The following is a 16,962-nucleotide window of genomic DNA, read 5'->3' on the forward strand; positions in this document are numbered from 1 at the left end:
ATGCAAAAAAAAAATTACTCATTCTATACTGGTGTTTACTTTGCTGTTGCAATATTGTTTTGACATTTTTGGACAATTTCTGAATCATATATTTTTTGCTGTTTATTTTGAACAGGTTTTGCTTAAAACGATTACTATTATAAAAAATTTTTAATTTTTATTATTCAATTTTGGAAATTTTAATACAATGAGACATTTGAAAATATTAATATGGTCTAATTTTAATTCTTTTTTAGTTAATTCATCAGTTGAAATTAATATTATTAAAAAAATAATTAACTTTATTAGTTATTTATTTGAAATAATAAGTTCAACATCAATTTTAAAAGCTTTGCATCAATACGAAATCATAAAAATAATTGATGGCCACCTGATTTAATATGATAAGCATATACCATGCGCTTTTTTGATTTTATTTGGACATCCAACTTTATAAGTGTTATCGTATTGATGTAGTATTTTCGGACATGATTTCTATATGATTTAACATTGATGCTGCATCGATTACTTTCCGATTATACAAATTGTTTTTGCAGAATCATTCTTCATGTCACAAATGTTCAGTGCGTGTGAAGTAGTTTGTTATACATACATACATATGTGCCATAATTTTCAAATTTAACAAAGAATTTCCATTATAATCATCAGTTATATAATTATAATTACCTATACAGATTGCATGAAATTTAGAAAATTGAAATTTTCTATAAATTTGAACATACATACATGCATACATAAAAAGTTTATCAATATTTAAATACATACATAGGTAGCTTTAAATATTCAGAAAAAAATTAGTTCAATTTTAAAAAATTTTTCAAAATTTTTTGTTATACTGATTTTATATTTTGTTCACATTCTTGTTATATTATAAATTTTTTTTTTCATTTAAAACAATATTATAGAACTGCAAATAGAAAAAAAAAAATTAATTTCTACTATATCTAAATATTTTTTTTTAACAATACTCATACAATAATATTGGTACATTATAATTGGTAAGAGTTCAATAACCTGAAATATTAAACAGTAGAAAAATTAAATTAGTTTTGTTGTCATTTGCATATAAATTTATATGTACTTGAATATGTACATGTATGCAATGTACTTACCTACTATACTCAGTTGCATACATTTATAACATTTAATTTAACATTATTCGTTTCAGATTCTATATAATAAAATTCATTTATGTATGTATCTAGGTATTTAAAAATTCTATAATGAAATTTTATCGATTGGATATTATGCACTTTAAATTAAATATGTATTAAAGATTAAATCTCTTAAGCAATAGATAAATTCAAACAGGAAATTATTATTATTATTTTTTCTTTTCCTATATTTGTTTTATAAAAAAATAAATAAGATTTTTTATTATGAGAATATTTTTGCTCTATAACCTGTTGTTTATAAAAGAATAAAAGAGTTTTAATGAAGAAAATTAGAAATATCAATAATGAACATACTTCTGTACAGATACATACAATATATGAAGCTGCCTGAACATACATACATATGTAGGTAATGAACACTGAACATATAATGTTAAGAATCTGCAACAATTATGCAATTTTTATCAATTTTAAAGATAAGCTCTCTCATATACTTCTTTAAGATTTACAAATTTTCATATATTTTTGGTAAATGCATGTATCCCTGGATTCAATTACGCCCATACGTAAATATATCATGTCAATAAATGCAATACATATTACAATGTTATAACTACATTGTATACACGTACCTCCACAATTGAAGTCATGGTTTAGATTATTATAGTTATAATATTTAAATTTGTCTATTTTATTAATTATCACGTCTATTACTATACTGTAGTTGGAATTGAATTTTACGAAATCATCTACGAAATTCAAAAATCTCGAAAAAAGTAAGATCGAAGAAATAAATTTGTAACATTTATACTTATTGTTTAATATTGAGAACCTAATACTGCACCACTTAATAAAATATTTCGACTGTAATACCGACGATTACATGTTTAGTATTGTTTTTCAATGCTGCAATCGATGTCGGATGGGCGATATAATAAAGAAATTTTATGTGTATATTATTGTGGCGTTATATATGAATAAATGTATGCAGACACATATCTTATAATCATGACGTCCACTTCTCCTTTTCTCCTTTTTAAAGGTTATTTTTGTGGATCAAAAAGGCTAATACTCTTATATAGGATATACACAATGTGTTTATTTAAAAATTTCTCTTTCTACTACTTATAATATTTTTATAAAATTTTAAATTCACCTTTAAACTTTTTTAATCATTATTTATTTTTCAAAACTTGATTTTACCTAAAAGAAATTATACTTATGTGTGTATGTCTCTATTTGTATATATATCTTAAACGTAGGTATTCTGTGCTATTGCGTAAAAATCTTATTTATTTTAAAAATAAAACTGTTTTTAAACACATTTTGTTCTTTTTTTGTTTTATAACAATTTTTGTACAAAAAAAAAATCTGAAAACAACATGTTCAATCATGATTTTGCGTATACTTATTCCTGATTTTTCTTCTAGAATACTTAAGTGTTAATTAAAAATATTAGGTAGTTCATGTTAGAAAATTCATTGATCTCATCTAAAACACAAAAACGTTCAAATTTCAACCTATAGTAAAAAATATATGTAATATATAATATTTATGTATGTATAAGAAACTTTACATATTATATACATACATATGTACATATATTTGTATATGTATGTATATAGCAATATTTATATCAAGTTTGTGGATTTCTAACGCACATGTTACAATTAATTAAATTAATATTCTAAATATGTATGTATATTTCTGTCATATATGTATGTATGAATATGTTTCTTATATTGTATATAACATGCACAAAAAGAAATATTGAAAATACTTATATATGTACATATACTTCGTATACCAGTTTTTATACATAAAATCTTATTTAGAATAAAATTTAATCTATGTACGTAATTCACAAAACAAAAAATTTTTAAAAAAGAACATTTTTCCGGTTAATATTTAAATGAACAGAAAATTTAATTTACTCTGTGAAATAGAGAAATATTTTATAAATTAAGTAAAATATATAAGCTAATTGTGTATATAAAAATATAATATGTACATACCTACATATATGTATAACAGTTTGTGTTACGCATTTTAATATAAAAATTTTTTATATTAACTTTATAAAATTTAATTTTACTACTAGTTGAGAAAACTTTTATAGTAAATTTTAAATACATAAAATATACACCATAATTTATATTTTGAAATTGTATGTAGTAAATAAAGAAAGAAAATAAGGAAATTATATTACGTATATAACAGAATAAATTTGTAATATATATACATATATATACATACATTTATACATAAATTAATACATATGAAAAATATCTTATGAAAAAATTATTTTTAAATGACATATTTTCGCTTATATACCTATTTGCCTTTTATTTGTTTATATTTAAAATTAAAATAATAAAAAAAAAAAAACACACATTAAAAAATACATTGGCCTATTGATGAAAAATGTTTTTTCTAATGAAAAATATACAAGAAAAAAATAAAATAAAATTTATGTAACCAAAAAGAAAAAAAAAATATAATTTTACTAAATTTTCGCTTTTAATTTCATTTCATTTTTGTTCTACAATATATTATAACAATAAAATAGAATGAATTGAATGATGTGCCAAAGTGCGAATTTTTCTATTCGAACAGTAATTGTTATGTCAATATAAAAAAATTTTAATTCAAATTAAAAATTATTTAAATGTCTCTACACATACGTACATAAATACATACTTATTCGGCAATGCATAATAAATAATGTGTCAGCAGGTGCTTACACAATAAACTTTAATTTCTATTTATTTTAATTAAGGTAATCTTATTATAATATAATTTTTTAACCTCATGTAGGAGGTGGATTTTTTTTTATTTGATCTCAAATTAATTTATTTCTCAAATTACATATGCATGCATTTTCGTATGTATGTATATATGTACATATTTTGTATGTATTATTTTGAATGAAAAATTAAAGAGCAAAATTTTTAAAAAAAGTAAGTAATATTGTGCTAATTGTTGTATTTTTAAAATGGTTTTAAAATGATTTGATTTCTAAACTTCCTTGATCGCTATATTGTATGCATTCCGATTTGCGAAAGAAAAAATTGAAAAGAAAAATTTTGATATAAATTTGAACTTTGGAATTGAAATTTCTGTACTCTGTACTCTTTTTTACTTTCTCTTTTAAAATCTTAGTGAGATTTTTAAGAATAATTTCTTGTTAAATACTTACTAATATATTAATTAATTATGCCTAATTTTGATGAATATAATTTTTAACAGAAATCTTTAAAACTTACTCTATATTTAAAGAGATTAAGGGGTATTCGTGACAGTTGAATTAAAATTAAAACAAAATTATTCTATGGGTTGGTAACATTTATACAAAATTTTTTTAACAGAATTAAGTGTAAAAATTTTTTAATAAAATTAAGTGTGAAAATTTTTAACATAAAATACTTTAAATAGTAAGAAATATAGAAATCGAAAATTACTCACATTGTTCTAATTTTTTGATAATATTAGAATTTTATTTCCTAATATTTTATTTTTTACTTCAATATAGGTACATACATACATACATACATACATTCAGCTACATAGAGAGAAATTTTATTTAAATGAAAAATTAAAATTCAATTGAAAGTAATTAACAGAAAAAAAATTTAAAATAATTTTCAAAACCTTGAAATTTAAGTTTTTTTTTTTTTATTTTTTATTAACAAAAAGGAAACAATCTAAATTTTATTTTATGTACATACATAATACATAATATACCTACATATTATGTACATACGTATGTATTATTTAATTTTATATAAAAAATAATTATATTGAATTTATAAAAAACGTGCTCGTTAATAATCTACAATAGTATTTATTCATTTTATTGAGGTTATGTTCTATATTTTCCAATCTATCGTAAAAATTTTGTATAAATTTAAGTATTATTAAGAGTCTTGTTGTCTAGTGTAAATTAAATAAATTTAGTGATATTTGGTCTCACACGTGGTATATTTTTATGTTTTAATTTTCATTTAATTCAATAATTGTTTTAATTTGATAATTAAAGAACAAACAAAAGGTTTTTGTTTTTTTTTTTTTTGTTTTGTTGAATTTTCTTAAAACATTTTTAAAATTATATTAGATCCAAATGATAAAGATCAAATTACTGATTTAATTTTAAATCTTAACCTTAAAAACAATTTTTTAAACACAATATGAATTTAATAAATTTTTAATTTAAAAAAAAAAATGCAATTTTGATTTTTTATTTTTCATTTTAAAAGAAAAAATTTCAATAATTTTTTTTATAATATGTCTAATCTAATAATTTATTTTTTTATCAAAATTTTTAAATAACCGAAATAATTTAACATTTACATTTATTTTTTTATATTGAAAATTTCTTGTTATACATAAAATGTTCATGCTCGTTCTATGTTTGTTTTTCTATGTAATTCTGTCATATAACGTGATTTGTGTCATGTAGGTAGTAAATATTGTTCAAAAAAAAAAAAAAACAATATGTTAAAAAAATTATAAACGATTCTACCGACATCTATTAATGCTCAAAGTAGAAAATACATTTTATAATAAAATTGTGATTTAAGTATATTATTTGTGACTAGTAAATAATTTAATAATTCAATAAATTCTGGGCCTATTAGACAAAAACATGGCTAATTTTTCGCAATATAACGAAATTGGTAGGAGTAGTGCAGTTAAATCTTATGAACTTTTTTGATTTTATAGAATAGTTAAAATATTTTGCACATTCATCTGGTTATATTTTTGCAGTATTACGTTTCGCAGTTATTGTTTTGCGGTATTGCGCGGTTATGAAAATCTATAGCTTTAAAGTAAGCTGAGAAAAGCGTTGAAATTAATTTGCTTAAATTAAGTATTTCTTTAGTAATCTCTGATTGATTTAGTAGAATTTAAAGTTGGAGATTTTAAAATAAAATGAAATTAATTTTATTAAATTTCCTTTTTTTGTTACTCATTTTTAAGATTGTAATTGGAGAATATTGAAAAAAATACTTAAAATTAAAAAAAAAAAATATTATGTTCACTAAAACTTAACAGAATATTTTATGATTAATTTTAGGCTTTTCATTGTTTAAATATTACGTTTGTCGCAGTTGCTTTTAAGCACATAATGGAAAAAACTCACATATATATTTTAAAGTTAGTAGCAGTTTATTTTGTATGAATCAGGGTCATTCTTAAAATAGTATGTGATAACAAAAATTTATATTAAACAATAATAATATAATATACAATGTAGGTACGTTAATATTTTTATATAAATGTATACATATAAAAATATAATTTTGTTGTGTACACAAATAAATATAAATTTAATATTTTATATACTTAAAAGCAAAAAAAAAACATGATACGAATATAAAATTAGTAAAATTTTTACGGAAATGGGAAATATAATGAATGTGGGCATACAATTTAATATTTACAAATAATATATATATATATATGTATATATATTTTTCCTTTATATTATTTATTTGGAAATTTGTCATGTCTTTTATTGAAAATTAACTAAGTAAAATTTTGCAATAGATTTTTCCAATTAAATATTTATAATAATTATTTTTCATCTTAATTTTTGATTTAATATTAACAATTATAATATACATACATATGTTTAAATGTAGATAATAATATTTTTAATTTTTTTCTTTATTTTTAGAAACAAATAATCACCTAATTAACCAAAATATAAATACTGAAAGTAGTGAGACTAGTAGTTCGAATTCAACAATAGCTGAAAATGATCGTGTTGCAGATTTTAATAGGCATAAAGAAGAAATGAAAAGGAAACGCAAAAAGAAGAAACGGACCAGTTCATCTTTACATTCTTCAACATTTCAAGGTATGCCTTCTTTATATCGATAAATCTTTGTCTTAAATTTTATTCTAATGATAATAAATTCTTATATTGTAAAATATAAGCTAAATTAATTTATATTTAATTTCAATTAAAAAATTTTCATTTTTTGGTCTTATAAAATTTTCTATCAAAATAATTTTTAAATTACGTTTTTTTAATTTAGAATTATATAAATTGACTGGAGAAGTTCTTGGCGAAGGTGCCTATGCTTCAGTACAAACATGTGTCAATATATACACGGAATTAGAATATGCTGTTAAAATAATTGATAAAATTCCTGGTCATGCTCGCGCTCGTGTTTTCCGTGAAGTTGAAACATTTCATCATTGCCAGGGTCATCCTGGTATACTGCAACTAATTGAATTCTTTGAAGATGACGAACGTTTTTATTTAGTTTTTGAAAAAGTAAATTAGCTAAAAAATTATTGTTATTGTTATTTGAAAATTTTTTTCTGTTTTATAGATAAATGGTGGTCAACTGTTAACAAGAATCCAAGAACAAGTTTGTTTTTCAGAACAGGAAGCTGCTCAAATAATTAAAGAAATAGCATCTGCTCTTGGATTCTTACATAAAAAAGGAATAGCACATCGTGATTTGAAACCGGAAAATATTTTATGTGTTGATCCACAAAAATTATGTCCAATAAAAATTTGTGATTTTGATTTAGGTTCTGGTATTAATTTTACTACAGAATTATCTTCACCAGCAGCAACGCCACAACTTTTAACACCCGTAGGAAGTGCTGAGGTATTATAAATCAAACATTTACATGGAACAAGATAAATGTGCATGATTTTATATTTAATGTTTTTTTTTTTATTTAGTTTATGGCACCAGAAGTTGTTGATTTATTTGTTGGAGAAGCTAATTATTATGATAAACGTTGTGATCTCTGGTCATTAGGTGTGATTGCTTATATATTACTCTGTGGTTACCCTCCATTTTCTGGAAACTGTAAACAAGACTGTGGTTGGAGTCGAGGTGAAAATTGTCGTAAATGTCAAGAATTATTATTTGAATCAATACAAGAGGGACGATTTTCATTCCCTGACAATGAATGGTCAGATGTAAGTGAAGAGGCTAAGGATCTAATTCGAGGTTTATTAGTTAAAGAAGCGCCAAAAAGACTTAGTGCTGAAGCTGTTTTGAATCATCCATGGATTAAAATGGCTGAATTTGAATCAGATGACAGCATAAAAATGGAAAATCGTAGAAAAGCATTGAAAACTTCTCTTATTATACGAAGGTATAAAACGAGATCTTAAAATAAACCAAAATTTTTTAATCATAAAAATTTATTTTTCTTCTAGAAATCAATCAGCACGTGAATTATCTCAATTTGCTGAATCTGCAATGGCTGTGAAACGTGTTATTTTACAACATTTCTCTATGCGATATGATTACATGCAAAAGGAACGTCCAAACATATATCAACCGTCACGTACTAATACAGATTTTAATAATGCTAAGTTATTAAGTTCACATGACAATGATCATATTTCTGATATAGTTATTAATCACGATTCAAATGACGATAAATTTTTCAAAATTAAATCAATGCACCAGATTGATTTGATTCGTGAACATAAACAGAAACAAAAAAGATTAAGTATAAATAAATTTGATAATAACGATGCTATTAATCAAAGCAGAGAAATCATTGACAAAATAACATCTACATCTATTACAACATCAATTAATACAGCAAACAAATCAATATCAATAAATTCTACACATAATGCTACTTCTAACATTATTATTGATAATAATAAGGAAAGTGATAATTATATTGATAACGCGAATGATAATAATGATAGTTCATTACAGGAAAACGATTCGATTTTAATTGACAAACAATTTTCTTTATCTTTATCTAATAAAAGCCAAAATTCTTCCGTATTATTAAATTCTACCTTAAAAACCAGTTCAACACAACCAATTTTCCTACAAAAAGAATCGCAGCCGCCTATGATGGATGATTTGTCAACAACCCCAACGCCAAATTCTTCTTTTGCACCTTCTATTACTACAACTGTAGATAAAAATTATAAAAACAAATCTATTTATGAAACTAATTGTGATAAAAGTGGTATGGTATCAATCCAAAACTCAAATAACTCAATAAATAAGTCAATAGAAACGACAAGCATTTTTTATAATGGTGATGATGAAGATGTTGATGATGAAGACGACTTTATTAACGATTACGAAGATGATGATGATGATTACTTAAATAATTTCTTAAATTTCGATGATGATGATGGTAATGAAAAATATAATGCCAATGAGAGCTATGGTGATGATGATTGTGATAATTATTCAAATAATTCGACCCCTACAAATGAATCCGTATTAAAGAAAAGTTATGATAATTTCAAGAAACTGTATCAACATAATTCAATAAATAAGGAAAATCTTGAAAATTTTATAAATACGTCAAATAACACTCCTTCAATAGTCGATAATAAGACAAATACTTTTAACAATGTATGCAGTAATGATGTTTTCATTACAACAGCAAAACCATTCGCAAATTCTGTTTCAAGTTTTAATGATAAATTTACAACATTAAATTTGCAAGACGAACATTTCAATAGAAAAAATCAAAAATCCTACCAACCGTATCAGCAAAAATCGTCTGCATTTTCGAATGCATTTACAAACGATAAAAATTGGAAAAATTTTAAAAACAAAAATGCTGAACAGAAATCATATACAAATACAACTCACATCCCAGGTTTTTATAAACCTTCGACACCACCTTCCAACAATAAATTTGATAAAAATTTTAATGGAAAATCTCACAACAAATTTTATGGAAATGGTAAGTTTTTAAATTTTAATATAAAACCAACAAGTTTTTTAAATTTTATTTTATTTAAAATTTCAGCAAATAATATTCCTCAAGAAAACTGGCGCATTCGCAATAATAATAACAATAATGGTTTTACCTTAAAGAATTATACTGACAATCATACTTCATTGGGCTTCCGAAACTATCGTGCAAATAATATTGTTAATACGAATGTTATTAATGGTAATATAAATGGACTAAGTGCAAATAATACCGCATATAACTACTTAAATCAGCAATCATATCGTGATCAAATATCAAAATATTATTCTAATTATAATAATTCTTTTGGAAATAATTTTCAAAATAAAGCAACTGTAAACAATTTCAATGGTACAGTTTTGAATAATAATAATAATAATAATAACAACAGTAACAGTAATAATAATAATAATAACAACAATAACAATAATACAAATAACATAAACATTAAAAATTATAATAATTTTAAGAAGGGATATAATATAATGAGTTATTATGGCATTAATAACAACAACAATAGTAATAATAACAATGTTATTAAAAATAATAACAACATTCAACAAAATTCGAATATTGGTAATAATAAAATTACCAATTGGCGTAATGATTCTTCTGCATACTCGCCGAAAAGAAATTTTGCGAATGGTTTTGCATCACATAATATGAAAACATCACCACCATCTATTAATCATGCAAATAACTATAATGATTCTGGAAATCGATCAACATATTATAATTTTAATAACTATAACTACAATGCACATTATAATGTGGATAAAATAAATTTATTTGGTCAACAGCATCAACGATCAAACTTCAATAATTACAACTATGAAAATAAAAACAATGTTTTTGGTTTGTCACCACCAAGTGAAAGCGTTTTAATGCAAAGACGTTTATCACAACAGCAATATCAACAGAAACAGAATCATCAAATCAAACAACAAATTCAATTACAACAACATTTACAACAACCGAATCATCATTAAACACAAAGTTTGATTAATTAAAGTCGTCTTAATCATCATCATTTTATCTTTACTTTTAAATATGTTTCAATATTTTAATTAATTATTAATTATTTTATTTTTAATGTATTTTTGAGCCATTTCTTTTTCGTATTTAATTTAATTTTTATAGTAGTCAAAAAATGCCTTAAAATTATGACTAATTATATTAATAAAAACATTTTGTGTTTAAGTATTTTTCGCTAAAATTTCTTTTTTGTTTCCAATTATAAATTAATTATCCTTCTTCTTTAAAAATTACTTCGTTTTATTTATTTTAAAATTTCACAAGTAAGTAACTTTTACGAATGAAATTATGTTTTTAAACTTTATGATAAAGTTATACAACTAATATTATAGTTATACAATAATTTAATTTATAAGTTATTATGAGAACTTTAACTATATATATATATATATAGTTCATAGCTATATAAATAATGTAAACAGTATAAATTTTCAGTTAGAATAACCTACATATAATATTTTATTTTGCAATTTAAAAAAAAAACTAGAATTTATCAAATATTAAGTAGTACGACGACTTAAAGTAATTAATACATTCAAATCTTTAAGGTAATAAAAATGAAATTTTTAAAAAAAGGTTTGATTTCATACATATGATACGTGTATTTTTTTAAGTCTCTGCTTGTATTAAGCTTTAATAAGTTTATATGTACGATATTCTTAATTGGACTATTTATGCAGTTACTTGCTTGTTGCATATAATAAAACTGGAAGTATTCAATTATCAACTTAAAAAATATCATCAATTGCTGACAATACAAGTAATTTTACTTATATGAAACAAAACTTTATAGATTTAAATATTCAAATTATTTTAAAAAAATATTTTGATTAAATTTATACCCAGTAACAAAATATTCCCAGAGCTATAATATTATTCATATTTTTTTTTTTCATTAATATTTTCAATTTTTCATATTTATTTTTGTAAAACAATGACACTCATGTGTATATTGTTGCCTTATATTGTTAAAAAAGGAAAGGATGACTGAATTGAAATTTATTTTGTTTGATATGGTTAAGCATATAGTAAATAATACTACAGAATGACAACGAGAACAAATATAAAACAGACAGAAAAAAGATCAGTTCAAGTTCGGCAATGGGCATATTTTCACTATGATGTCATTGTATGATACTATTTCTTTATTTTTTTCTTGACCCCTTCGTTTTACCTACAAGGTTTCATGCAACTTAAAGGACATACGAAGTATTGGGAAAGAAAACAAAGTAGTACACCATGCAGTATCATTATGTAAACACAGGGAATAAGTTTCAAACACTAATTTGTGATTATTACAAATATACATAATTATGATGTTATGTATTTTTGTATTTTATTCAAAAATATTTTAAATTTTTCTATAACAATTTTAATATTGGCTTTTGCTTTAACTGCAAAGGGAACTAATTTTACTTATTCTATTTTTTAAAAATTTAAAATATTTTCAATTTTGTTAAAATTGTGCCATAATTTATTTTGTTATTCTTACACAAGAAATAAAGAAAAGTATATCATTATTTGATTTTAACTAGTCATAATTATTAAACCCACCTAAGAATAGATAGAGAAACTATATAAATTTGTTTGAAACTAATGAAAACAAATCGTAATTTTTTTTTTTAAGTTTTTTCATTGAACTTTATTTAGGACTTTAAATTTAAAAATATTATCTACGTAAATATGTAATTATTTATATAAAATAAAATTAACAATTAACATAACTTTAGAAATACTTAAAAATTTTTTTTAAAAGCAGTTTTTTTTTGGGCTTAATTTCGATAAAATTAAGTCTTAAACAAATGAACATTCCAAATTTGTTAGATTTTTAATGTCCACTAATAAGTAAAGTGTTTGTTTAGCAATTTTAAAATTTTTGAAAATTACTTTTAAATATTTAGTGAAAAAAAAAGTGGTAAAATATTAAAAATTAAATTTTATTTTGTTTCTCTCGTAAAATTTTGAAATCTCAATAGGGGCCTTAAAATTATAAGCAATTAATCAAGCAAAAATCAACAAAATAGTTTTACAATTCCGTCCTTTCCCTTTTTTTTTTTTAAATATTTTAGTAAACCAATAAGGTTTTCCTATTTTTTTTTTTATTAAAATAAACATTTTGATTTATTTTTTTTTGGTTTATATTTTAATTTATTGTAAATTACGATTAAATTTGCTCAATTTATAAATTTAAATAAGATAAAAGTTTTTATAAAATTTTTATAATTTTAAATAAAGAAATTAAATTCTAACTATATTAATAGAAAATCATTTTAACAAATTGTATTTTAAAAGGTACATTCATACATAAGAGAGAAAAACATTTTCATTAAAATTCATGAATCAATTTTTTTTTTTAATCAGTTGTTATAAAAGAAAAAATATACATAATTAAGTTTTCAAAAAAAATTCGCCTTAGTAATTTTTAAAATTTTTGGCACTTTACATATTTTGTATTTAAAATATTTTAACTAGACAATTTAATAAATTAAATAAATGAAATTCTTAAATAATGTATTACATGGTACCAGATACAAATGGTCATGTTATGGGTTCTTTTTAACGAAAATTTTATATATTTGTTTATCTGTAGGCTTGCTAAAGTACAAATTTTAGTTTGAAAATATTTTACAACATTAAAAAAGTATAGGTACCCAAAAATTTCCTGAAATTTTTAGCAACCCTGAAAAATATTTTGTATATAAATGACCATTGAAAGCATAAAAATGGAAAATTTGTCTTTATAAGAAGTTGATTATTATATTTTTTTCAATTTAATTATTGTACTATACAATTCCACAAGGGAAGTTCATCCAACAAAGGGAAAGACATCTAACAAATATGATATGAGTAAGGTATCACGTAATACATTCAAAATGAATTAAAATTCGTAAAAGATAAATTGTAAATTAATTAAATTATTTTTTATTTTATATTATGAAATGTGATTGTACCTGAAAACTTTTCATTATGTATTCGATTAAAAATTATTAAGTTTAAATAAAACTAAATAAAAAAATCGAAACGATTAAATTTTTAATAAGTACCTTGAAAATTTGGAAAAATTGTAGAAATTTTTTTTTCATGGAATCAAAATATATTGCATTAAATTAACTGATTCCCTCACTTATTTTTTTTTTTTTTTTGATTCGAACCAGTGTTATATTTCTTTAAAATTATTCTTATAATGAAAACGAATTATATGCATATGTACATACATATATATACAAAAGATTGAATAAAAAAAAAATAAAATGCCTGTAGATTTTTTAAAAATCAAATATTAAAAAAAAAAGAAATTATTAACGTTTTGTAATTTAAATAAAAGTCAAAGAATATTGTTTTCCAAATTGTATGCATATAATAAAAAAAAAAAGAAAAGAAATAAATTGATTAAATTTTATATTGGAAATAAATATAGAACTCATTTGAATAAAATTTATCCTGATTTTTTACAGTTTAACTAATGTTTGTTTTATTTAAATAAAATTGTAAATTATGTGTTTGCCCTAATATTTAATTTAGAACAACACATCTATGTGGATTTCGAAAGCGAAATAAATATTAGAAAATTTTTGATAATCCCCCTGTTTGAAAAGACTTTTAAGATAATTTAGAACTTTTATTTAATATCTGAATTATCGAAAATTCCCTTACTTTATATCTTTAACACTTTAGTTGCAAAACGACTGTGCTTTCAAGAGCATAAATAAGTGAAAGTTGATAAGGAAAGTAAGAGGAAACAAGTTAAATAACAAGCGTGCTTAAAATTTTTTTAAACAATTGAAATAAAAATATTTATATAAAATATTTTTACTTGGTATAATTTAGAGTCTTTTTCATTTTAGTTTTTCTAACTTTAAAATTTTTTAATTCATTACAGCTTAAATATAGTATATATATATGTATATGTATATGAAATACATATTATGTATGTATATTATAATATATAGATACATATAAATTTTGAATTCATTTTTGATATTTTATTTTTTGATTTTGAAAACAAATATAAATTTTCAATATCTTTGAAAAAATTTTCTTTCTCTCCGCTTTATCGGATTTTTTTTTACTTTGTGCACAATAAGGGAAGGGCGGATATATGCAAATAGTCAAATGTTTAAATGCTTAATTATTTGCTCTAACATAAAATAAGAAAAAATTAGCAACAATATTTTTTTCATTTACATTTATTATTTATTGAGTAAAAGTCGTAAATACTTGGTATTACATCGTTTTATCCAATGAAATTTAAACAAAAAAAATAAAATCACAATATACCATTTTTATCGATAGGTATTTATAAATAAAATTTAAAGTATTACATATAAAATTTTCAAATAACGATTTATTCTTATTTTATTATTTTTTTTTTTTTTAAATTTGCCTTATCATTTATCATTTTATCGTAAGTCGGGATCATCGTTGTTTGCTTTTTTAATTCTTAATAAAATTGTTGTGTACCATTGATCTAATCTGGAAATGCTATCATATGCTTTAATAGTTTCGGTAAAACCATCAATATTTTGATCTTCTAAATGTTCACATAAATTTTTAACCAATTTGTATTCTCTGGAATCTTGAAAAGCCGGATATTGTTGTGCGTATTTTTCAATTGCATGTTGAGCGTTCAATAAATCGACAGCTAAATGACATAAAGCTGCTCTGAAAAAATACTCTTTCGCGCTGTACTTCAATAATGAGCTTTCTAGAGATGAACTTGCAACTTGTTCATAAATATTGATAGCTTTTTCATAATCTTCCAATTGTGCTGCATACTGTGCTACTTTTAACATACATTTGTTAGCTGACGATGTTGATTCTTCTCCCTTAAAATAATCAGCTGCTTGTTCGTAATGATGAATTGCTTTATCTATTAAATTTGGACTCGATTCGTAGATTTCAGCAATATTTTGATGATGTTTTGCTGCCATTGTAAATCTTCCCATGTCAATGTAAATTTCAATAGCCTTTAGTAAGCATGATACTGCTTCTTCTAAATCAGATTTTTTAAAACAATTTGCAGCATCAATGTACATTGTTGCTGCGTTATGTCTACTTTCAAGACGAAAATGCAAATTTGCGGCTTCGCAGAATGCACGTCCAGCCTTACTCCAGTTTTTGGACATTTTAAACATATTTCCAGCTCTTTGGTAACATTCAATAGCGTCTTCATATCTTGTACTCCCCCCACCAAAAAGACTGGAAAAAAAACCTTTGTATTGCAATTTCTTCTCGGCTTCAGCCATCAATTGCATTGCTTTTTGTTCATTATTGTCGCCCATACTTATTATTTTTGTCCGATATTATTTATGAATAAAAAATTAAAAGATTGAAACAGTAGATTAAAAATTTAAACCTACGTATTTTGTCTGGGTTGGGCTAGACAAATTCAACATATGTATGTATAGTACGTGCGTGTATGCTTACTTTTTTTTTCTTATATCAAATGCTATTTGCAAACTGATAAAAAAGGATAAAGCTAATATATATCTATAAAATTTAAATTAAAAAGTTAAATATTTAATTGCAAAATTTAATTTATTTATTTACCACTTAACACTATTCCAGAAATCAACTATATGAAAGTTAAGATCAATCAAATATCAAAATATTAGTTCTGCGATTGTCACTAAAATGTAAAAAATGATGACTAATTTGACAGTTCCAACGAAGTTTCCAATGTTCCAGTTGTTACTAGAAAATATTAAAATGGAACACTAGCTAATACCAATCTTGTTTGTTTATGTATTGCAATGTTACATAAATTTGTTATTTTTAAAATTTATATAAATTTCTGCAGAAACCTTTTGCAAAACACGGCCGCTTCAAGCGTAGTTGAAACCTATTTTATGTTCCTATAAACGTTATTTGACTTGAAGCTAGCTTTACTCATGTCAATCAAAAAGTTTTCTTACTTGACTTGACTTGTAAAAGTTAAACATAATTTTCGGACTGACATAGCTGACATAGTAAAAACATAGCTTGAGTTTCGAGATGATTTCTAGTCAAATATTCAAGCTTTCATATAAACGAAAAACTTAAAAATACTCGAATCTGGAGAACAGTAAATAGTAGATTTATCTGTTTTGCAATT

At 22.6% G+C, this 16,962-nt stretch overlaps 2 protein-coding genes across 3 annotated transcripts in view; one reads left to right on the forward strand and one right to left on the reverse strand.

Moving 5' to 3' along the window:
* The window catches only part of LOC129613929 (probable cyclin-dependent serine/threonine-protein kinase DDB_G0292550), a 41,141-nt gene extending 29,923 nt beyond the window's left edge, over positions 1-11,218 (forward strand). Inside the window, exons 2-7 of one of the 2 annotated variants that reach the window (XM_055528272.1) lie at positions 6,796-6,978; positions 7,160-7,401; positions 7,460-7,744; positions 7,822-8,243; positions 8,308-9,821; positions 9,888-11,217. In XM_055528272.1, coding sequence (XP_055384247.1) covers positions 6,796-6,978; positions 7,160-7,401; positions 7,460-7,744; positions 7,822-8,243; positions 8,308-9,821; positions 9,888-10,822 — 3,581 coding nt within the window. In that variant the 3' untranslated portion in view covers positions 10,823-11,217. Of the gene's footprint in view, positions 1-6,795; positions 6,979-7,159; positions 7,402-7,459; positions 7,745-7,821; positions 8,244-8,307; positions 9,822-9,887 lie in introns of both variants that reach the window. The other variant, XM_055528273.1, reaches the window with a different exon arrangement.
* A 3,827-nt stretch (positions 11,219-15,045) lies between these two features.
* Positions 15,046-16,556, reverse strand: LOC129613979 (alpha-soluble NSF attachment protein-like). The gene is made up of 2 exons (XM_055528339.1): positions 16,419-16,556; positions 15,046-16,358 (listed from the first exon to the last, which is right to left on the reverse strand). The coding sequence occupies exon 2, from the start codon at positions 16,148-16,150 to the stop codon at positions 15,269-15,271; it is 882 nt and encodes a 293-aa protein (XP_055384314.1). The 5' UTR covers positions 16,151-16,358; positions 16,419-16,556; the 3' UTR covers positions 15,046-15,268.
* Positions 16,557-16,962: the final 406 nt, after the last annotated feature.

This window comes from Condylostylus longicornis, unplaced genomic scaffold (genome assembly GCF_029603195.1).
Source record: "Condylostylus longicornis isolate FDR11 unplaced genomic scaffold, ASM2960319v2 ptg000098l, whole genome shotgun sequence".
Lineage (NCBI taxonomy): Eukaryota > Metazoa > Arthropoda > Insecta > Diptera > Dolichopodidae > Condylostylus > Condylostylus longicornis.